This window comes from Bubalus bubalis, chromosome X (genome assembly GCF_019923935.1).
Source record: "Bubalus bubalis isolate 160015118507 breed Murrah chromosome X, NDDB_SH_1, whole genome shotgun sequence".
Lineage (NCBI taxonomy): Eukaryota > Metazoa > Chordata > Mammalia > Artiodactyla > Bovidae > Bubalus > Bubalus bubalis.
The window spans coordinates 92,149,507-92,173,897 of NC_059181.1; the positions used below are offsets into that span (position 1 = coordinate 92,149,507).

The following is a 24,391-nucleotide window of genomic DNA, read 5'->3' on the forward strand; positions in this document are numbered from 1 at the left end:
GACCCCCTGGCCATAGCCCTCCAGGCTCCTCTGCCCATGGAATTTTTCAGGCAAGAATACTGGAGTGGTTTGCCATTCCCTTCTCCAGGGGATCTTCCCAACCCAGGGATCAAACCCATGTCTCTGGCGTCTCCTGCATTGGAAGGCAGATTCTTTAGCACTGAGCCATCTGGGAAACCCAATAAAGGGCCAGATAGTAAATAATTTTAGGCTTTTCAGGCTGTGTGGTCCCTATCCCAACTATTTAACTCTGCCATGGCAGTGCAAAAGTAGCCACAGATAATCCATGAACAAGTGAGCTCAGCTGTGTTCCAATAAAACTTTATTTACAAAGTCAAGCAGCAGAGCAGATGTGGCTTTTGGGCCATAGTTTGTCAACCTCTGCCACAAAGTAAATTCTGCCTCTCTGCAGCCTCATTAGAAGTTTTCCAAAGTCTGAGATCTTTCTAAGGAGGTAGCAGTGTGTACTGGTTGAAAAAGTGGCTTTGCATCAGATCGACCTAAGTATAAACCTTAGATCTGGCACTTTCTAGATGTGTGTCCTTCAGCAAATCATTTAATCTCTTGGGTTTCCCTGGTGGTGCAGTGGTTAAGAATCTGCCTGCCAATGCAGGGAACATGGGTTTGATCCCTGGTCCAGGAAGATTCCACATGGAATGGAGCAACTAAGCCCATGCACCACAACTACTGAAGCCTGCATGCCCTAGTGCCCATGTTCTGCCAACAAGAGAAGCCACCACAATGAGAAACCCACACAACACAACTAAAGAATAGTCCCCTGCTTGTTGCAACCAGAGAAAGCCTGTGTGCACCAACAAAAACCCAGTGCAGCCAAAAAGTAAAAATTTAAAATAGACAAAAATAATAAAATCACTGAGCCTCAAGTATTCATCCGTAAAATGATAGTGTCTACCCTCAGTGTGACTGGAAACAGTAAAACAAGACAATGATGCATGTTACTCACTTAGCATAGAGCCTGGTCCCCAGCAAGTGCCCAGTTAAGTATTGGCTGATATTATTAGCTATTAAGGAGACTTAGTAGATAAAGGATAGGGAAGTATGGACTTACAGAAGGTATAATAGGATGGAGAAAACAACAGAGCCCCTTGGATCTGGGTCCAGCTGTTGTCATATTGACTCCATTTAGCCCTTGGAGGTAAAATTCTAGTCTCTCTAAAATTTTCTTCTGAGCTTCAAATTTCACCTGCAAAAGAACATAAGCAATGAAACGAACAACTTCAGCAGTATCAACTCAAAGAACAGAAAACAGACAGGATGAGAGAAAGTGGTCCCATGAATCCTTGGGTCATGGTCTCAGCAGATAAGGAACTCAGAATGATGGGACAGCCACAGATCTAACATGGTATTGGGAAAAGGTTAAGTGAGCTCTTGTGTAAACTCATCATTCTATATGACCTTTCAGACTGAACATTCCAGCTATACGTTAGTGCTGTCCAGTAGACCTGCTGTGATAATGGAAATGTTCTCTATTGGTGTTATGTTCTCTATAATACGGCAGCCTAAACTAGCTACAGGTGGCTACTGAGCCCTTGAAAAGTGACTCATGCAACTGAGGAACTGAATTTTTCATCTTATTTCATTTTAATAGCACTTCGCTCTGCTATCACGTATGACAAGCATTCTTACTCCATACTATGCACAATACTCCAAACAAATCACAGGGCTCATGGGAAAATGGGGTTGCACACTCACATTCCAAACCTTTATCAGTTACACTCACAGAAAATGTAGGAAACTAATAAAAACAACAGTTTTCTGCATGTTAAATGGTTAAGCAATGTATAAATGGGATGGCACATTACCACAATGACCTGAAACTTGCTTGTGGAAGTGGCTGTCCACTTGTGAGACATGAGATGGTGAAAAGAGGGTTATGTGGGCAAAACAGAAAGTTCTCACAGCAGATGTGAATGGGTGTGGCTCATAACACACTCTGAACTGAGGAAGCCAGGAGATGTATGATATGTGTACACGTGTTCATTTTATGAATTCATACTCAGCTCAGTTCAGCTAGGTACGGATACCCTTTTATCTTGCGTTTCTTATGGATGAAGTCATTCCTAAGCAAACATGAAATCTGCATTATGTTCAAATTGTTCCCTAAGACCTCAATCTGTTGGAACAAATTTTCATTTTCAAAACAAGCATTAGAGCAGAATTGACTGTATTTAAATTTAAATAGCCACATGTAGCTAGTGGCTACCATGTTGGAAAGTACAGCTATATATGAAGCAAGAACAGTTGCTACACACATACACAGAGCTATAAGTACCACACACACACACACACACACAAAATCAAGGAAGAAAGGAAACAGGCATTTGGATATAAGGCTCTAGTGTTTGGAAGACATAACTGGCCTAAAGTGAAAATTTCAGATTCATTAGCATATTGCTTTTTTAAGGACCTGTTGGGGCATCTGGGTAGAGCTGTCCAGCCAAGCTTCCTACAAGTCTAGTACCTGATGGAATGGAGTAGTGAAGACTTGAGCTGGGTCCCTACCTTGAACTGTTCTTCATAGCTCAGCCTCCAGAGTGGCATCACAACATCAGCCAGCCTTGAATAAAATAAACCAGGTACCTAATTCATTATCTAAATATGTACTGAGCCTCTTACTCCACAAAAGTACTTCCTGCTGCCATTTGCTCCGGCATTTTACTTGTCATTCAGAAGACCTAACTCTCAGGCCCCCGGGGAGATAAGAGTCTGGGAGGAGAGCCCATTTTGGTGCTATCTGCTTAACAAAGCTGAACAGATGGGCAAACCTAATATAAGAAAAATCCAGATTTATCAGGAGGTAATTAATCATATTACAAAAAGTCTTCACTGTTGGGTTCCTTTAAATAGCTCACCTCCCTAACGCTTTTAAAATATAATTTGATTTAGAAAATACAGTTGTTGCATAAAATGAGGTATATTTGTATTTGCATGACTGCAGTGGGACTATTCATTTCTAATCCATCTCATCTCCAAGTCCCTTGTTTTCAGCAGACCTATCCTGGACCTTTTTAGACAGAGGATCACAGTTCAATATCCCCTTTCTGCCAAAAACACACATAAAGGCAAGAAGAGTATTTTCTGCAATCCCAAAGCATTTCTGCCGGTATTCCTTAGATGTTTTCAGTTTGTCCTGGGTATCCTACCTGAGGTGCCCTCTGAATCCTTGCAACGCCACATTGCACATCAAGTCTACAGAATTTCAACAGGCCCAGAGATTCAGACTTGTTAAGGGGAAGGGCCTTACCTTTCCTGCCAGGAATCATCTAGTGGTCCAAGATGTCTTGGTTTCTTCTGACTTTCCTGTCCTCTTTGATGCTTCTTGGCTATCACCTGGGTGAAGTTTTCCTTACATGCTGAGCCCAGAAAGAGCTGTGACCAACCTGGAGGTTTTCTGGCATACCAGGGGAACAGCCCCAGTTTAGAGAAGAGACCCATTCTGGAGAGGAAGCATCTTGGGCTGTGCACTGGGACTCTTAATACCTGACAACCACAGAAACACTGAAATTCACCAGCAGGAAAGGTGGACAAACAGAAGTTGGGAAACAGAGGCACAACTTCAAAAGTCCTTCATTCATTTAGAAACTTTACCCAGCACCTAGCACAGCGCCTGGCACAGAGTCACTGCTTGGCTGAACTCAATTACTGCACTCCAGGCACTGGCTATGGCTCCCAATATAAAAAGATGAGGAAAAGATAGTATCTGTCCTCCAGAAAAGGGTTCAACTCTCTGGATACACTTTTGTGGCCAGTCCCTCTCCATTCTACCCTCCTACTAAACAACCCATCAATCAACTAATATTTAGTAAGTAGTGACTATGTGCCAGGCACTGTGCCACACTAGATACCAGAGAGGTTACAAAGGTCATAATCTATTGAGTAATTTAGGAGATCAAGCATGGACACAGGATAAGATGAAATAACACCCTATGCCTGGTTCCTGATGAGTGCTCAGGAAAGGTTTCTCACAGTAAGCAGACCATGCACTGGGTCTTAAAAGATGGCAGGGAGGTCAATCAAGTATTTGGAGGACAGTGGCTCGATCAGTCTGGCTAAAATGGTAGTTCATTTTAGGGAACAGAGGAAATCAGGTTGAAAAGTTCCACCAAAGGGTTATCTGGAAGAACTTTAAGTGAAAGTGAAAGTGAAGTCGCTCAGTCGTGTCTGACTTTTTGCGACCCCATGGACTGCAGCCTACCAGGCTCCTCCGTCCATGGGATTCTCCAGGCAAGAATACTGGAGTGGGTTGCCATTTCCTTCTCCAGGGGATCTTCCCAACCCAGGGATCGAACCCAGGTCTCCCACATTGCAGGCATATGCTTTAACCTCTGAGCCACCAGGGAAGCCCTGGAAGAACTTTAATGCGTGAGTAAAATGTGGACTTTATTGTGAAGCCAACTGTGAGCTGATAGAGCCTTTACATAGAAAACTTAAGATGAAACTCAGAGGTTAATAAAAAGCAAAGTCATGTTTGAGGCACGTGTTTGAAATGACAGGGAAACATCCAAGTGGAAACATCTAACAAGTAAGTAGAGAAGCAGTACAATTCAAGAGAGAAGTCAGGGTGAGAGATTTGGTCAAGTGTCTACAACATTAAAAAAGAGCTTTTAGCAAAGAGAAGAGCAAAATGACAAAACCTGGGAGAAAGGCAATATTTGGAAAGCAAGATGAGATGCTGGTGACCCAGCTGAATCAAGGGATTACAGAGCTTGGTGGCCAAGGGAGATGACTTTTGGCAAGAGCACTGACACATTCAATAAGTCTGAGTCCAAAGAAAAACAGGAAATAAGGCAATGGGAAATGGTAGGCAGTAGGGACAAAAGAAAGTTTGAGACCTTAGGAGTGCAGACCCTAGAGTCAGGAAGACCTGGGCAATTCCCTGGCTCCACCACCTACTCGCTAGGTGGCCTTTGGCAGGTTAATCATTCTTTCTGATCCTCCTCTTTTTCATCTGCAAAATGCAAATAATAATAGCATCTACCTTATAGAGTAGCTGCAAAGGTTAATAAAGGATAATTAATAAAAAGTATTTAACAGAACATTAACTAGAGATGATGTTTGTAAAGCTCAGAACACAGTGTCCAGTGCCTGGGAAAAACTCAGTACATGTTAATTATAACTGTCATAAGGTTTAAACACAGTATTGGACTGAGTGGGAGTGGCAATATTAACGGAAGGGAGCAGAGGGGGAAAGAATAGTGGGAGTAACTATGAATCAAAAACTGGAAGAGTTAGAACAGGTGAACAACCTCACTTTGGAAAGAGGAAGTAATCCCTTTTTCCCAACACAAGACTCTGTGTTGTTGCCTATTTACCTAATGGTGCATGATCATTGATGTGTAACTTTTTTAAACACCCAGGACACGTGAATGGACTCAGACACCTCACTGATCTGTCATGAAATAACTTTTTTGCCCTTGCCCTCTACCTTGGATTTCATGTTAAGTCATACTTTAATTCAGAATGAAATATATTTAAAGTTTAATTATGGAATTGGTTTATTAACAAAGATTCTTCCATGGCTCTCTATTACCACAAAATTAGTATGCATGATCACTAGGTAATTTAAAGGATGCTGACAGGCGTGCTGTAATATTTAGCCATATAACATTCTGTATGTTTACAAAGTACTAAAGAAGGTAACAGTCATAACACAGAAGCATTCGGGGCGGGGGGGAGTTAAATTTCTAACAGGATAAATGTAAGTTGGCCCAGAATTCAGGTGTTAATCAGTTCAGTTCAGTCCCTCAGTTGTGTCTGACTCTTTGTGATCCCATGGACTGCAGCATGCCAGGCCTCCCTGTCCATCACCAACTCCCTGAGTTTACTCAAACTCATGCCCATTGAGTCAGTGATGCCATCCAACCATCTTATCCTCTGTCATCACCTTCTCCTCCTGCCCTCAATCTTTCAAAACATCAGGGTCTTTTCAAATGAGCCATTTCTTCACATCAGATGGACAAAGTATTGGAGTTTCAGCTTTAGCATCAGTCCTTCCAATGAACATTCAGGACTGATCTCCTTTAGGATGGACTGGTTGGATCTCCTTGCAGTCAAAGGGACTCTGAAGAGTCTTCTCTAACACCACAGTTCAAAAGCATCAATTCTTCGGTGCTCAGCTTTCTTTATAGTCCAATTTTCACATCCACACACGACTACTGGGAAAACCATAGCTTTGGGATGGACCTTTGTTAGCAAAGTAATGTCTCTGCATTTTAATATGCTCTCTAGTTTGCTCCTAACTTTGCTTCCAAGGAGCAAGCATCTTTTAATTTCATGGCTGCAGCCACCATCTGGAGTAATTTTGGAGTCCCAAAAAATAAAGTCTGTCACTATTTCCATTCTTTCCCCATGTATTTGCCATGAAGTGATGGGACCAGATGCCATGATCTTAGCTTCTGTATGTTGAATTTTAAGCCAGCTTTTTCACTTTCCTCTTTCACTTGCATCAAGAGGCTCTTTAGTTCTTCTTCATTTTCTGCCATAAGGGTGGTGTCATTTGCATATCTGAGGTTGCTGACATTTCTCCCAGCAATCTTGATTCCAGCTTGTGCTTCATCCAGCCCAGCGTTTCTCATGATGTATTCTGTATAGAAGTTAAATAAGCAGGGTGACAATATATAGCCTTGACATACTCCTTTCCCTACTTGGAACCAGTCTGTTGCTCCAGGTCCAGTTCTAACTGTTGCTTCTTGACCTGTATACAGATTTCTCAAGAGGCAGGTAAGGTGCTCTGATATTCCCATCACTTGAAGAATTTTCCACAGTTTGTTGTGATCTACACAGTCAAAGGCTTTGGTGTAATCAATAAAGCAGAAGTAGATGTTTTCCTGGAACTCTCTTGCTTTTATGATGATCCAGCGGATGTTGGCAATTTGGTCTCTGGTTCCTCTGCCTTTTCTAAGACCACCTTGAACATCTGGAGGTTCACAGTGCACATACTGTTGAAGCCTGGCTTGGAGAATTTTGAGCATTACTTTACTAGCGTGTGAGATGAGTGCAATTGTGCAGTAGTTTGAGCATTCTTTGGCATTGGCTTTCTTTGGGATTGGAATGAAAACTGACCTTTTCCAATCCTGTGGCCACTGCTGAGTTTTTCAAATTAGCTGGCATATTGAGTGCAGCACTTTCACAGCATCATCTTTCAGGATTTGAAATAGCTCAACTGGAATTCCATCACCTCCACTAGCCTTGTTCGTTGTGACACTGCCTAAGGCCCACTTGACTTCACATTCCAGGATGTCTGGCTCTAGGTGAGTGATCACACCATCGTGATTATCTGGGCCATTAAGACCTTTTTTATGCAGTTCTTTTGTTTATTCTTGCCACCTCTTCTTAATATCTTCTGCTTCTGTTAGGTCCATACCATTTCTGTCCTTTATTGAGCCCAACTTTGCATGAAATGTTCCCTTGGTATCTCTAGTTTTCTTGAAGAGATCGCTAGCCTTTCCCATTCTGTTGTTTTCTTCTATTTCTTTGCATTGATCACTGAGGAAGGCTTTCTTATCTCTCCTGGCTATTCTTTGGAACTCTGCATTCAAATGGGTATCTCTTTCCTTTTCTCCACTGCCTTTCACGTCTCTTCTTTTCACAGCTATTTGTAAGGCCTCCTAAGACAACCAGTTTGCCTTTTTGCTTTTCTTTTTCTTGGGGATGGTCTTGATCCCTGCCTCCTGTACAATGTCATGAACCTCCATCCATAGTTCTTCAGGCACTCTGTCTATCAGATCTAATCCCTTGAACCTATTTCTCACTTCCACTGTACAATCACTTCCACTATACAATGACCTGATTTGATTTAGGTCATACCTGAATGGTCTAGTGGTTTTCCCTACTTTCTTTAATTTAAGAAAGAAATTTAAGTCTGAATATGGCAATAAGGAGTTCATGATCTGAGCCACAGTCAGCTCCCGGTCTTGTTTTTGCTGACTGTATAGAGCTTCTCCATCTTTGGGTGCAAAGACTATAATCAATCTGATTTCAGTATTGACCATCTGGTGATGGCCATGTGTACAGTCTTCTCTTGTGTTGTTGGAAGAGGGTGTTTGCTATGACCAGTGCGTTCTCTTTGCAAAATTCTATTAGCCTTTGCCCTGCTTCATTCTGTACTGCTGCTGCTGCTGCTGCTAAGTTGCTTCAGTTGTGTCTGACTCTGTGTGACCCCATAGACAGCAGCCCACCAGGCTCCCCCGTCCCTGGGATTCTCCAGGCAAGAACACTGGAGTGGGTTGCCATTTCCTTCTCCAATGCATGAAAGTGAAAAGTAAAAGTGAAGTCGCTCAGTTGTGTTGACTCTTAGCAACCCCATGGACTGCAGCCCACCAGGCTCCTCCATCCATGGGGATTTTCCAGGCAAGAGTACTGGAGTGGGATGCCATTGCCTTCTCCTCATTCTGTACTCCAAGCCCAAATTTGCCTGTTACTCCAGGTATTTCTTGACTTTCTATTTTTTCATTCCAGTCCCCTGTAATGAAAAGGACATCTTTTTTGGGTGTTCACTCTAGAAGGTCTTGTAGGTCTTCATAAGAACCATTCAACTTCAGCTTCTTCAGCATTATTAGTTAGGGCACAGACTTGGATTACTGTGATATTGAATGGTTTGCCTTGGAAATGAACATACTTCAACCAATTCCCAGAAAAGGGCATGTGATTAAGAACATGGGCTTTGGGGTCATGTTCATTCCCCAGCTCTGCTTCTTACTAGCTCTATGACTTTGGGCAGGTTACTTAAGTGCTATGAAGCTCAGTGTCCCCATCTATAAAACGAGAATTGGTAACACCTACCTTTCAGGGTTGTGGTAAGAATTCAGTTCAGTTCAGTTCAGTTGCTCAGTCATGTCCGACTCTTTGCGACCCCATGAATTGCAGCACGCCAGGCCTCCCTGCCCATTACCAACTCCAGGAGTTCACCCAAACTCATGTCTATCAAGTCGGTGATGCCATCCAGCCATCTCATCCAAAGAATTGATGCTTTTGAACTGTGGTGTTGGAGAAGACTCTTGAGAGTCCCTTGGACTGCAAGGAGATCCAACCAGTCCATTCTAAAGGAGATCAGTCCTGGGTGGTAAGAATTAAATGACCTCATATATGGAAAGCACTCAGGACTGGGCCTAAGACAGCAGGGGTTCGACATCTATCACCATCCTGCCTCAGGCTCTGATTCAAAGTGAGTCACTTGACTTCTTTGTGCCTCTATGTGTCCAACCAGCAAACCTGGCAAGATGTAACAATGTATGTGAGTGCTGTGAGGGTAAAAACTATTATTGTTGTTGTTTAGTCACTAAGTCAGGTCCAACTCTTTGCAACCCCATGAACTGTAGCCCGCCAGGCTCCTCTGTCCAAGGGATTTCCCAAGCAAGAATACTGGACTGGGTAGCCATTCCCTTCTCCAGGGAGCTTCCCGATACAGGGATCAAATGTGGGTCTCCTGTATTGCACGCCGATTCTTTACTGACTGAGCCACATGGAAAGCTCAAAAACAATTATGTGGAAACTTAAAAAACAGCACACATGGACTTCCCTAGTGGTTTAGGGCTTAAGAATCAGCCTTCCACTGTAGGGGACATGGGTGCAATCCCTGGTTGGGGAACTAAGAATCCCACATGCCTCGGAGTAACTAAGCCAGCACAGAACAACTACAGAGCCTGCGTGCTCCAACTACTAAAACCCATGCACTCTGGGGCCTGCACACCACAACTATTTGAGCCCGTGTGCCACAACTAGAGAATCAGTGCACTGCAACGAAAGATCCCACATGCCACAACTAAGACCTGATACAGCCTAATTAATTAATTAAAACACACACACACACACACACACACACACACACAAACTTTCCTAACCTCAGTGCTTGCTGGTGTGTGATGAACTTAAGGCTCACTCTGGACCACCTGTTAATATTATTAAATGTGTGACCTCTGAGAGACCTTTTTTCCAAGGTGAGACACATGTGTGTACTTGATATAAGGAAAAGCAAAAGCCAGAGAGAGGAAGTGAGTGAAGGTGCAGGAGACAAAGAATAAAGAATGGTTTGGAGGGGGACACTGAGGAGGCCCCACTACAGAGAGAGGGAGCAGTGCTTATCCAGGAAAGGGGCACTGTCCCTCCAGCTGGCAAGGAAGGAAGAGGGAAGCTGCATGCCTTAGTGGGGTTGGCAGGGGCGCTGAGGTATTTGAAGACAGCTATCTCTACCCCATAACATCTAGACTTTTGGGGAAAGTGTGGCCCATTTCCCTCCTGACTGCCACAATGACTGTGCTCCATTTGCCCTGTACCCCTTGTCTTTCCAGATTTCCTTCTCCAAATGATCAGATATAGTCTACAGTAGGACTCTACTATTTCAAGGTGCCAACGAGACATCTCTCCTGGTAAAGAACCTCTCATCATACTCAGAAATTTCTGTAGTGAAATACATGTTTCAAGGCAGAACAGTAATACCAAAGTGAGTTATATCTGTTTCTTGATGACAGAGGGGGCATTTGTTCACAGAAAAAAACTATTTTGTTTTTACAGTGTTTCCTGTTTTAAGTAAATGCTTGGGTTAAAAAAAAAAAAAAAAAGACTGTGACAATCTATTTCTGCCTCAGGAATTTATCAGAAAGGGCACCCAAGACCCAAAGCCGCCAGACATGGAGGTAAACTAAGTCTCCAGGGCTGAAGAGTGAACCAGCCTGAAATGCTGAAATGCTCAGAGAGGTTCAAAGCAGAGACTATGTAGTAGGTCTGATCCTCACAGAGCCATGGATCTCCTTGGAGCAAATGTTCACCAGAGGGAAAAGATTCTGCTTACATTCTCCATTCACCTTTCTTTCAGTTGACCTGGTCCCAGACATGCTTCCTGGCTAAACCAGATGGACAGACGGGTTTACTGCCACATCCGTGACTGACTGCAGCCCTCGTGCCGTCAGGTCCTTCCTTCCCCACCAGACCCCCATTCACCAGCCCCTCCATCCCTTTACTCTTGGGCAAGTTCTGCCCACCGAGTCCGTAAGAAGCCCAACAAGAAGAGACACTAGGAAAGGCAACTACTGAAATTTGGCGGGCTGCAGGGCCAGGGGAGCCGGGAACCCGGAGGTCAGAGCACAGACAGACGGACGCAGGGCAGGACGCGCCCAAGTGCAGCCAGCGTGGGGTCGTCCCCTCCCATCCCGCCTACCTTCCCCACTCCCCGCCTGGAGGGCAGTTTGGCGCAGTAAGCAGTTTTCTGTACTGTTGGGAATATTCAAGTCGGGTTTTCGGACACTTCATGCACCCCTCTTACCTTCTGTAACCAATACAACCCGGAGGCTGTCAACGAAAAGACTAAGGTAAGTGTCCGGATCGCAGCCGCTGGGGAGAGTCACTTCCTTGTGCGCACGGCGCCGCGAGTTCCCGGGAGCAGGCGCGGCAAGACGCGGGAGTTTCTGCCCGGAACTAGCGGCCCGGCCCCCGGGCAGCCTTTCTCGGGATCCAGTCCCACGACTTTGCCTGAGGCAGTTCCTCTTGCAGCCTTTCCGCCGAAGCACTACTGGCCCTACAGCCCGGCGCCTCCGCGCCCAAGTTCCCCCCACCCCACCCCTCTGCGCGACCCTGCCCCCTGCCTGCTCTCTTCACCCTCCCATTGGTGGACCTGGATAAACCTCCAAAATCTTTTAGAAATCCCCCTGTGGTGTAAACAGCCTTTAGCCTGTCCCGGGTGCTTGCCGTTTAACTCTTTCAACTGAAAGAATAGTTTTCTAGTGGTAGAATCACAGGCATCAGATCCTTAATGGAATAGAAGATTGGGAGATGTAGAGTCTGGTGGTTTCCTCAAATCATAATGTTGAAGGATGCACGCGTGTGTGCTGTAAAAAACAGTTCAGATCAGATCAGTCACTCAGTCGTGTCCGACTCTGCGACCCCATGAATCGCAAAAAACAGTTACTTCAACACAATAAAATTTACAACAAAGCGAATCTCATTTTATAACACTTGATTTGTATGCTTAATTGTAATTGGGCTTAAATGAAAGCACTTTATAGTCAGTATTTCAGTTATTTATTTATTCAAAGCAAAATATGCCTATTATGTGTAAGGCAATGTATTACCCTAGTGAGTACAGCAGTTAAAATTAAACATGGACCAGTAACTCGCTTAACAGCCAACATTGTCCGCTAGCGCTTGCGCGCTTAGTCGCATCCGACTCTGCGACCCCATGGGCTGTAGCCCACCAGGCTCCTCTGTCCATGGAATTCTCCAGGCAAGAATACTGGACTGGGTAGCCCATTCCCTTCTCCAGGGGATGTTCCCGACCCAGGGATGGAACCCAAGTCGCCTGCATTGCAGGCGGATTGTTTACAGGCTGAGCCACCAGGGAAGCCCGCTGTCCACCAGACCAAGGTTCAAAGCACAAATCTGCCACTTATAAGCTGTGTGAATTTGAGCCAATTACATGATTGCTGAGTGCCTCAGTTTTCTCATCTGAAAAAATGTCCATAATAATTGCACCTATCTCACTGGGTTGTGAGAAAGATTAACAAAGTTAATACATGCAGAGTGCTAAGAACAGAGTAAGCACACACTCAACAAATATTAGCTATTATCATTCAAAAATAATTGTATATACTGTGTGTGTATACACACACGTGCACACATGTGAATATATACCTTTTTAAAAAAGAGGTCTTTATATGATGTATAAAATAAATAAGCTACAAGGATGTATTGGACAGCACAGGGAATTTTATATTTTTAAATATATAAAAAATGTGAGTCTCTATGTTGTACACCTGAAACTAAGAGTATTGTAAATCAACTATACCCCAATGGAAAAAAAAATTAATCCACTAAAAAAAAAAAGAAAAATAGACTTTTGCCTTCCATTTCTAAAGACTTGAGCAGGTAAGTGCTTGACTCAAATTGTGGCCATGCTAACTGCTCTAATGGCTCTTGAGCAAAACGGGACTCAAACTGTTGCTTCAGGTTTCTAATTCTATGTGGAGCTAGTAAGGGAGACCAGGCCAGAGACTGCACCTTCGGGTCTCTTCTCTCTCTCCTTTTAATTCTCTCTTATTCAGAAAGTCAGCCCTACTCTTTTCCTCACCTCTTCTTCCCATTTCTGCTCCTTCTGATGCCCTCTGATCCTTTATCATTCCTCATCTTGGCATCCTTTGTTGTGTCTATCCCAGAGCCAGGTGCCCAATAGGAGCTCAATAAATATTTGATGAATTGAATTGAATCCCACCTCCTCTACTGAAAGGAAAAGTGCATCTTTGGTCACCCCCTCCCCTACCTGCTCTGAGCATCCAAGCAAACTCATTTAAAGCAGGTCTGCTATTTGAGAAAGGAAAACCCTGAGGGGTGCAGAGAGAAAAGAGATTAAGGAAGCTATAATGTAATTATTTAGCCATTAACACTTTTATATATGTTTAATCTGATAAACCATGGTCTACTCTACAAGAGAAATCATTACATATGTAATAGGGGGAAGAAATATCCCATATTATGGAAAAGGTTAGACTCTTCAACTGGCAAGTCAATAAATGAACATGTCATAGATGACAAGCAATATTGTTAAATTAAATAAGAGCTGAAACCAAAATAACCTTTGCTTAACTTTGTTATCAGCAAACCAAATCACTACAAAGTGAAGTCTCTAGAAAACTGTCAAATATTCTCATTTTGGACAAGGAAAGAATTTCTGAGGCTACGGCATTAGCTCTCAGAAATAACATGTATTAAAATCACTTGGCAGTGAGGTCTGGTTTGGTTCCATTAACCACGTTCTTTAGGTGTGCTTTCCTGGCCTCTTGGCCTGTGTTAGAGGCCACGACGGATAGACACAGACTGCGTCCTTGAGAGTGTGTGACCTGATGGAAAGACAAGACACACAAAGTCAGAATACACAACCGTGGGTTTTGGTAATTCTAGGAAAGCAGCAGATCTTCTTGGTAGTTAAGGAAGAAAGTGAATGAAAACTGAACTGAATGCATAGAATTTTAATCACTTGAGAGGAGGTGGGGGCTGCAACATGAAAACAGGAATGAGCAATATGTGTCCATATGTGTCCAAGGTCCAAGGCCCAGGAGGAGGCAGGCCAGGTTGGAAAAGATTGTGGTGCCTTTTTTCCATGCATCTTGCTGGATCTTAGTTCCACTGGACTGCCAGGGAATTCCTCCTACTGTATTTTTATACATTTTGGCAGATTAAATATTTTTATTAAATAGAATAAAAAAGAAGGGCCTGGAGTTGGAGTGCTGGGATGCAGGGTTTGATCTAGTTCCCTTAACAACAGGCAACTGGTGAAGAGTTTTTTCATGAGATGTTCCTGGAAGGGAATTCTAGGAGCTGTGTCATCAAGATGAGAGGTGCTGAGTCTTTGTACTAAGGCAGGCTACACTGTATTCTGTAAGTGTTTTAACATGTGCACAGAAGCCCATGAGCAACTTAAGCAGGGGGTGATTGTAACACACGTATGTTTCTGAGCCCTACTCCACACCTACAGAATCGAAATCCCAGGGGGGTTAGGGCTAAGGCATATTGGGCTTTTAATAAGCACTCCAGTGATACCCATGAAAATTTGAGCCCACTACCAGGCAACAACTCAAAATTCCAGATGAATCAACTGAAGGTCAAAAGATTATCAAATCATAAAAGCCCTAAAATATAGATGATTATACCTCTGAAATTTGGACATAGGAAAACTTTAGCAAGACTATGGTTTTTCCAGTGGTCATGTATGGATGTGAGAGTTGGACTGTGAAGAAAGCTGAGCACTGAAGAATTGATGCTTTTGAACTGTGGTGTTGGAGAAGACTCTTGAGAGTCCCTTGGACTGCAAGGAGATCCAACCAGTCCATTCTAAAGGAGATCAGTCCTGGGTGTTCTTTGGAAGGAATGATGCTAAAGCTGAAACTCCAGTACTTTGGCCACCTCATGTGAAGAGTTGACTCATTGGGAAAGACTCTGATACTGGGAGGGATTGGGGGCAGAAGGAAAAGGGGACGACAGAGGATAAGATGGCTGGATGGCATCACCGACTCAATGGACGTGAGTTTGAGTGAACTCCGGGAGTTGGTGGTGGACAGGGAGGCCTGGCGTGCTGCAATTCATGGGGTCGCAAAGAGTTGGACACGACTGAGCGACTGAACTGAACTGAAACTTTAGCAGTGCGAAAAACCACCATGTAGGTAAATTTTACGACACAAATCTGAAAAACTTATATATGACAAGAATGTAATTAACAAATTCAGTCATAAACAGAAAAATATATATGACTATGGCAAAAAAGCATTATTTTATTGCATAAAGAGCTATATAAACTTATAAGAAAAACCCAATGACCCCAACAGAGACCTTGGCAAAGGCACGGAGAGATAATTCACAGGAAAAGAAACATAAGTGGTCAAAAATTGCTTTGTTCTACCTCTCTAATAATGATAGAACATGCCAACTACATCATGTAGATAATATTATTTTATCTATAAAATTAATGGAAAAAAAAGAACCGATGTTACTGAAACTAGTCCATGGACAGTGAGGCAGATGGTCTCACACATTGCTGGTGGAATTGTAAATTGATACAAATTCCCTGGAAAGCAATTAGAACCCAGAGCTTCTAAAATTTTCATACTATTTGCCCCAGAAATTCCACCTCTAGGCATCTATTTTAAGGAAGTAGAGATGTGAACAAAGATATATGACCAGAGGGTCTCAAAGTTAAAAATAAAAAACCATCTTCAAGATCCAACATTAGAAGAATAGGGAATGGTTACATAAAATATGGTCTGTCCATAGACGATTCAGTTCAGTTCAGTTCAGTTCAAGGAGAATGCATCCTTGTACCTTGTACCTTAGGGTACAGGGAGTGGCTGTCAGGGGGCATGAAGAGGCTTCTGAGGTGCAGATAGTATTTTATTTCTTTATCTGGGTGCTGGTTATAAAGACATATTCACTTTGTGAAAATTCATTGTTATACTCTTGACATGTGTGCTTTTCTGTATGCACGTTATATGTCAATAAAAAATTTACTTAAAATTGTGTCTTTGAAAAGCCTATAATGACATGAAAGTGTGTGTAGAAGGCAATCTGAAGTGAAAAGTGCAGGATAAATAATCGTGCACTCAGTATAATTTTAAATTTGTAAAGAAAAAATGCATTGGAAGACAATGGTTGCTTCTAAAGAGTGAACTTGGGGTGACCATTTACAAAATTTTTCTTCCATTTTTCCTTTTCTGTACTTTCCAATGTTTTCTACAATGAACAGTCATTACATTGATAATTAGGGGAGAAAACACCTAAAATATCAGAGAAAAAGTGAATTGATGAATCTTAGTGAAACTCCCATAGTATGTGAAACTGAGAACTAGATTTCATCAGTTCCCAGGGAAGTGGTTTAGACTCTGAGGGACTAACTTACATTAAGCAGATTTATAGGAGACATAGTGCCAGTGAGGAATATAGTTTCTAGAGACTGAAACATTCTTATCTCCTATATAAGGTTATACCTACCAGCCATGAATGTATCTGAGAAACCAAACTAACAATCATTTGTAGTTTGAATATATGGAGCTAAATGGTTTTAAGGAGCTCTTTGACTGGGTTATATGTAACACATTTATCAGATCAGTGTTTCTGTTACTTGATCAAAGATGGATAAACACTGACTTTCCAATGGTCTTTTCCCACCATCTCTAACTAGTTACCAGAATCTTCTGTCATTACATTATTAACTGCCTCCTAGCATTATTACATGTCACAGTTGCCAAGGTAACAGCTCATCTTACATGAATTACATTCTAGGTTGGTAGCTCCCAAGTGAGGTATTGGGAGGCATCTTAATCTCATTGGCAGTAGATCTGCAAATTATATTCACAAGAAGTTGCTTCAAGGAAGAGTCACAGATGGCTAGTTTCATCCACTGTGAGCTTTTAAAATTTTTTCAATTGAAGAGTCTATCGTTTTCTGATATATGTGTCTAATTTTTTCTAAACTCTACCTCTTAGGTTTGGAGATACACATTGCCTTGGGGGCCCTTCAATTACCTGATAAACATCAAGCATTTTGGATGATAGTACTTAGGAGAATGGCACTTTCAAAAATAGGGAAGTCAGAAAGGGAAGCTTTTGGGAGAAGGAGGTGATAGTGGAACATCAAGTGAAGGTCCAGTGGGCATGTAGAAAAAAAAAAAAAAGAGTTAACATAATAGGAAAGCTCTTATGTCGGAGGTGGGAGGAATTACCCTGGAAACTGTCACCAAACTACCTAGCTACTTTTATGTTCTGGTTTCTAGGGTAACACAGATATTTACTACCTCACATTTACATGGGTGGTGCTAATGTTCATTTTCTCACTTAATAAGGTCTCAACCCTTTGCTTTTATATAGCATTGAAATTTGCAATTCAATGTCAATAGCATTCCAGGATTGACAGCTCATCCCTTAGAGCTAGATGTAGAGAAATAACATGGGGACACCTATTCCATGTCCTGCTCTACATTGGAATGCTATCAGTACATGAGCCTTGGCTTTATGCCTGGGACTCAGCACCAAGGGCACAAATTCTACAACTACCTAGAGGCTAAAATTTCAATCCTTTCCAAATTGCCATCCTCAGTAAACCCTCAACAACACAGACACTCATCTCTACTTTCTTTCCTGATGCTGTGTGCCTGGATTTCTTTTAAGAGCCATTATTAGGTTGAATGGAATGGTACAACTAGATTGCTTCTGGGTCATGCCCCCACTTTTATGTTCCATGAATCGCTGAAGAAACTGGTAGATGAAATACTTTTTGCCCCATCCCCACTGAGTTGTTTGGGCTTCCCTTGTGGCTCAGCTGGTAAAGAATCCACCTGCAGTGGGGAAGACCTGGGTTTGATTCCTGGGTTGGGAAGATCTCCTAGAGAAGGGAAAGGCTACCCACTCCAGTATTCTGGCCTGGAGATTTCCATGGATTGTATAGTCCATGGGGTCACAAAGAGCTGGACACGACTGAGCAACTTTCACTCACTTCACTGAGTTAAGATACACTACTAGGTTTATGATCTTATGCTGCTGCTGCTGCTAAGTCATGTCCGACTCTGTGCAACCCCATAGATGGCAGCCCACCAGGCTCCCCCGTCCCTGGGATTCTCTAGGCAAGAACACTGGAGTGGGTTGCCATTTCCTTCTCCAATGTATGAAAGTGAAAAGTGAAAGTGAAATCGTTCAGTCGTGTCCAACTCTTCGTGACCCCATGGACTGCAGCCTACCAGGCTCCTCCGTCCATGGGATTTTCCAGGCAAGAGTACTGGAGTGGGGTGCCATCGCCTTCTCCATTATGATCTTATAATCAGGATCTTTTCCAAGGGAACCCAGTCATATTGGAAATGAAAGGTGATTACAGTAAGTCCCCTACATACAAATGAGTTTCATTCTGAAAGCACGTTCGTAAGTCCAGTCTGTAAGTCAAACAAATTTAGCCTAGGTATCCAACTAACATGATCAGCTATATAGTACTATACTGTAATAGGTTTATAATACTTTTCACACAAATAATACATAAAACAAACACAAAAAATAAATAAAACATTTTAATCTTACAGTACAATACCTTGAAAAGTACAGTAGTACCAGCTACATCACCACTGTTTTTATGCTTGCTTCTAGACATCTGGAGCTTGAATTAGAGATATTGTACTACTGTACTCTAGATATTACTGTACAGTAAAGTGCACAAAAGCACAACCACTTAGTAAAGGATGCACGCATATGACAATGTACGCCAGACATGTGAACTAACTTGTGGGTTTGGACATGCGAACTTATGTTTGCATCTTTAAAAATTCTCAATGTGAAGGTTTCAATGTAAAGGACTTACTGCATCCAGAACAGCCCATATAAAAATGAGTGTGTGTGTGTGTGTGTGTGTGTGTATGTTTAGTCACTCAGTTGTGTCCAACTCTTTGCAACTCTCTGAACTGTAGCCCACCTGGGCTCCCCTGTCCTTGGGATTTTTCAGGCAAGAATACTAGAGTAGGTTGCCATTTCCTCCTCCAAGGGAATCTTCCTGACACAGGGATCAAACCTGAGTCTCCTGTGTCTCCTGAACTGCAGGTGTGTTCTTTATTCACTGAGCCAAAGTATCCAACATTTATTGAATCCTTACTTTGTGCCTCATACTGTGCTCTGTGTTCTATACACATCATTCTGTGTAAGTACCTATTTTACAGAGAAGAAAATTAGCAGCTCTATTTTACAGATGTGATAACTTAGGCTTAGAGAAGCATCAATAACCTGCCCAAGGTCACACTGTAAGTGATGGAACCAGAACTTGAATTCAACAGTCTGAGGCCACATCTCCACTTTTAATCTTTTAACTTTTGGCCAGTGGCTCTCAAATTTTAGCATGCATCAAAATGCCCTAGAGGGCTCCTTAAAACACAGATTGCTGGGTTCCATCTTCCAGAGACTCTGATTCAGTAGGTCTGGGGGCAGGGCCTGAGAACGTGCATTTGTAAGACATCCCCAAGTGATGCTGGCGTTGCTGGAGCAGAGGAACTGCACTCTGTACTCTACTGCCTCTGGTCAAGAACAGAAGAGTCTAGAGCTGAAAAGAGCTGTAGGTGGTTTGTGTTTGCCTCATGGCTCAGTACTCAGGGATCCTGGGGATGTTCTGATCTGCAGGTTTCATTTGCCTCTCCAGGAAGACCAGACAACTGGCTAGAGACACCACCAAGGGTGAAAAAACAGTGCACTGGCTGCCGTCACAGAATATAATATTTCTGGAAACAGCTAGACATATCTTGAGTTAGGCTCAGTTTCTTAGTCCTGACAATTATGGAAGCCTGATGCATGTACCATGTGATCTTGGTTCTCCTTTGGAAGTAACCTGAAGAGTTAAAGAGGAAGTTCAGTATTTGCCCAGTATAGCTACCTGTCAGTTGGGATTTTGATATAACTCACACATTCAGTTCAAGGCTGTGGAGGGGCTTGATTAGCACTATTTGTGAAGCTGAGGAAAGAGCCATTACTGTGAAAGCTCTCCTCAGAGCTGGTTGTTCACACCTACCTTATAAAGAATGTCTGTTGCCTACAGTAGACCAACAGAGGCACACATTGAACATAACACTCACCCCACCATGACCTTATTTCTCTTTTCACTTTTTCCACCACGTGCCTCGTATTTTCCTGAGATACAGCTGAGGCCGCTGAGTTCTAAGACAGCAGAATGCAGTGTTCATTAGTGTAGATGCATATTAGAAGCATTTGAACAGCTTTGTAAAATACCATTGCTGGAGATCCCACCTCAGACAAATTAAATCAGTCTCTGTTGAGGGTCCCACTGCTGCTGGTGCTCAAGGGCTTAGTAGTGTCCAGCTCTTTGCAGCTCCATGGACTGTAGCCTGCCAGGTTCCTCTGCCAGAGGACTCTTTCAGGCAAGAATACCTGCATGGAGTGCTATTTTCTTCTCCAAGGGATCTTCCCAACCCAGGGATAAAACCCACGTCTCTTATGTCTCCCAAATTGGCAGGCAGATTCTTTACCACTAGCACCACCTGGGAAGCCTCTGTTGTCGTTGTTCTTCAGTTGCTCAGTCGTGTCCGACTCTTTGCAACCCCATGGACTGCAGCATGCCAGGCTTTCCTATCCTTCACCATCTCCTGGAGCTTGCTCAAATTCATGTCCATTGAGTCGGTGATGCCATCCAACCATCTCGTCCTCTCTCATCCCCTTCTCCTCCTGCCCTCAATCAGCATTAGGGTCTTTTCCAATGAGTCAGCTCTTCACATCAAAAGGCCAAAGTATGGGAGCTTCAGCTTCAGCATCAGTCCCTCCAGTGAATATTCAGGGAGGGACTGAATATCAGGGCCTCTGAGCCCCACTAATATGCATTAAAAACCCATTTCCTGGTGATTTTAATGCTAGTCAAGGTTAAGGATCAATAATGATCCAAAAATATAGGCTCTGCTGTGGCTCAGACTCCATTTCTAACTGTGCCACTTAGGAAAAGATGATCTTGGGCAAATGACCTAAACTCTCTGAGCCTCAATTTCCCCCATAATGACTGAATCCACTGGGCTTGTTCCATAGGACTATTTGGAGGATTGAATGGGCTGGTATATGTAATGCACTGTAATGATACAGTGCCTAACACAGAATGATTGCTGTCAAGATGGTTGTTGTTCGGTCACTAAGTCCTGTCCCACTCTTTGCGACCCCATGGACTGCAGGACGCCAGGCTGGTAGCCAGTGATAAAATTAAGGCATCCCACTTCAGTCTACAGAGCCAGTCATCATGTTGTGACCCTATGGGGGGTGTGGGTGTTGCACACATGCTGCTGTGACTCTCAGTCTTTCAATCAGGACCACTATAACAAGGCAAATGACTCAGCAGGACATCTACTGTACATCACCGCAAACCTCTCCCATAACAAGTAGGGGAAATGACACTTCTTTGGATAAGACACAAGTAAAAGCAAATCAGAAACAAAATAATATTAATCCTCTAAGAGATCAGCCCACAAAATACCTCAAGGAAATAATGGACCACTTGAGGTTCTCAAACTACTATTTGAGAACCACCAAAAGAATATGAGTGATCTGTGCTATAATTGGTGCCCTCATTAGCAGTCACCCCCAAATTTCCAGAGCATTCAGGAGGTCACAATATAAAAACTTAGTATCTGCAGCCTAATGTCTCACCAATTAACACATTTATGTTAACTCTTCACTGTCTGCAGGCTTGTGAGTTTGCAATGCCTTAGGCAGTCACCATTCAGAGACCTCTACAGTTGGAGCAAAAACCTACCAATATTTAAGTGCTAGGATGTAAGGAAAGAGATGGATCAAGAAAAGAATTTCTCAGGCCCTAAGAAATAACAAAGACGTCTACCTCTTTGAAGGAACAAGGTATAATATCTCAGCTCAGTTTCAAGTTCAAGGCGAAAAATCTAGTATTCTATTTCACATTCAGAGCCCAATAAAGAATATCCATCTCAAACCAACAGCCAACATCATGACAAATGATAAAACAGAAGTTAGCAAAACAGTAGTTGTTAACAAAATGAACTTTTGGTTTCACACCTACCTGGGTTTCAAATGCCGGCTCAGGGACATACAGGCAAGTGACTGAGCAAATTGCATAATCAGTCAAAGCCTAACAATAATAGTTGCTACTTTTGAGGGTTGCCATAAGGAATGAATTAGCTTACATGTGTAAAGTGCTTAGAATGGCATTTGGCACATGCCGAGTCCTCAATAAATGATAGTTCTTTACTAACTTGAAATAAAAGGCAAATGCATCCAAATGTCATGATGTGAGTTATGCTGCCACTGATGTCAGACACTGTTTGGTGTATAGGGAAAATTTGAGTAGCAGAAGTGCTTAGTAAGAGAAAAGACAAATTAACTTGTCAAGTCCTTCCTCTCTCAATAGCAATAGATTCTTTCATAATGATGATTGTTTCCCAGTAGTAACAAGCATTGGCTTTCATGCTTCTTTTTGTGTTCCAATCCATGGTTCCTTGACATACAATAAGTGGGCCTCCATTTGTACTCTTGCCCCAGGACAGGCAAATGTAAGAAGCTGATCTGTAGCTAAAGCAGGAAGATATAAAAAAGAAAAAAGGCATAAGTATTGGAAGGGAGACAAAAATCATCATTATTTGCAGCTGATCTGGTTGTCTATCCAGAGAACACCCAAGGGAATCAATTGAAACCCATAGATTTAACAAGAGTTCAGAAGAGTTCAGCAGAGTGGCTGAATACCAATCAATAGTTTTCCTGTAAGTCAGCAACAACTAGTTAGAAGTATAATGGAGAAAAAAATCCATTCATGATGACAAGAAAAACATAAAATCCATAGGAATATCTTTTTAAAAAGTATAGGCCTTACACAGAGAAAACAAGGATGTTTGTACATCTCTCAGCAACTAGGATTTGAATAAATGGACATCAATACCATATTTCTGGATGGGAAAGCTAAATTTTGTATGATATCAAGGTTTAAAATTAATTACATGTTTAATTCAATCCAGTCAAAATTCAGTTATTTTACCTTGATAAAGTGATTCTAAAGTTTATGTAAAACAATAAAGAGGGGAGAATGGCAAAGAAATTTTAGAAAAAGAATAATAGTGATGAGAGACTTGGCTTATAAAATATTAAAATGTATGCATAAGTTATAATATTTAAAATACAGTACTGTCACAAGAGGGCTTCCCAGGTGGTCCTAGTGGTAAAGAACCCGCCTGCCAATGCAGGAGACAACGGTTTGATCTCAGGGTCAGCAAGATGCCCTGGAGGAGGGCCTGGCAATGCACTCTAGTATTCTTGCCTGGAGAATCCCACGGACGGAGGAGCCTGGCAGGCTACAGTCCATGGGGGTCACAAAGAGTCGAACACAACTGAAATGACTTAGCACGCGTGCATGCACATACTGTCACAAGAATCAGTGAACAAAATCAGTAGGATTGAACAGAAAGCCTTGAGACTGACCTAAAACAAAACAAGAACCTGATGATATACAATAATTTATGGCTGATTTGCATTGTTATATGGCAGAAGCCAACATCACATTGTAAAGCAATTTTCTTCCAATTCAAAAAGAAAAAGAAGCATCACAGACCAATGAGCACAGATTTCGTCAACAATATTAAATGTAAAAAAGATGAAAAACTAGAACTGCTTTAAGAAAATATAGACAAATGTTTATTCTTGAGATTGGGATGAATTTTCTAAGCAAAAATCAATGAATAAAATCACAAAAAGATTCCTAGATTTGACTCTACCAAATTTATTGACAAAGAAGAGCTCTTATGAATCAATCAAAACCCACTAACAACTCAAAATAGAAATGGAAGAGGACATAAACTGAAGACATGCATACAACTAATAAATATATGAAAATGTTCTAACACACTAATAATCCATGAAATACAAAATTCTACACAATGAAATTGGTGAAGATGAAAACCACACTGATACTCTTGGTCCAGATCTGATGTGTAGTGTGTATATATTTCTATGTTGCTGATCAGAGGGTCCAATTTTTTTCTGGAAAGCACTGTATTAATATGTACCAAGAGTCTTTTAAATATTCATATCTTCTAAATGAAATAAAGGAGTGTGCACACCAAGTAGCTTCAGTCATGTCCGACTCTTTGTGAACTCATGGACTATAGCCTGTCAGGCTCCTCTGTCCATGGAATTTCCCAGGCAAGAATACTGGAGTGGGTAGCCATTCCCTTCTCCAGGGCATCTTCCTGATCAGGTATTGAATCCAGATCTCCTGTATAAGTAGGCAGGCAGGTTCTTACCACTAGCCCCACCTGGAATGCCCAATCAAAGAAGCAGCAACAACAAACTGAGGAACAGTACAGGCCTGAGTACCCTAACAGGCGGAAGCCATGCTCTAGACTTGAGATGTTTCCCTC

At 42.4% G+C, this 24,391-nt stretch overlaps 1 protein-coding gene across 1 annotated transcript in view; it reads right to left on the reverse strand.

Annotated features, from left to right (window-relative positions):
* The window catches only part of TRMT2B (tRNA methyltransferase 2 homolog B), a 55,264-nt gene extending 38,847 nt beyond the window's left edge, over positions 1 to 16,417 (reverse strand). Inside the window, 7 exon segments of the mRNA XM_044936496.1 lie at positions 1,070 to 1,204; positions 2,524 to 2,578; positions 3,266 to 3,501; positions 11,114 to 11,226; positions 11,279 to 11,454; positions 13,723 to 13,844; positions 16,394 to 16,417. Coding sequence (XP_044792431.1) covers positions 1,070 to 1,204; positions 2,524 to 2,578; positions 3,266 to 3,501; positions 11,114 to 11,226; positions 11,279 to 11,454; positions 13,723 to 13,844; positions 16,394 to 16,417 — 861 coding nt within the window.
* Between the last annotated feature and the right edge of the window lie 7,974 nt (positions 16,418 to 24,391).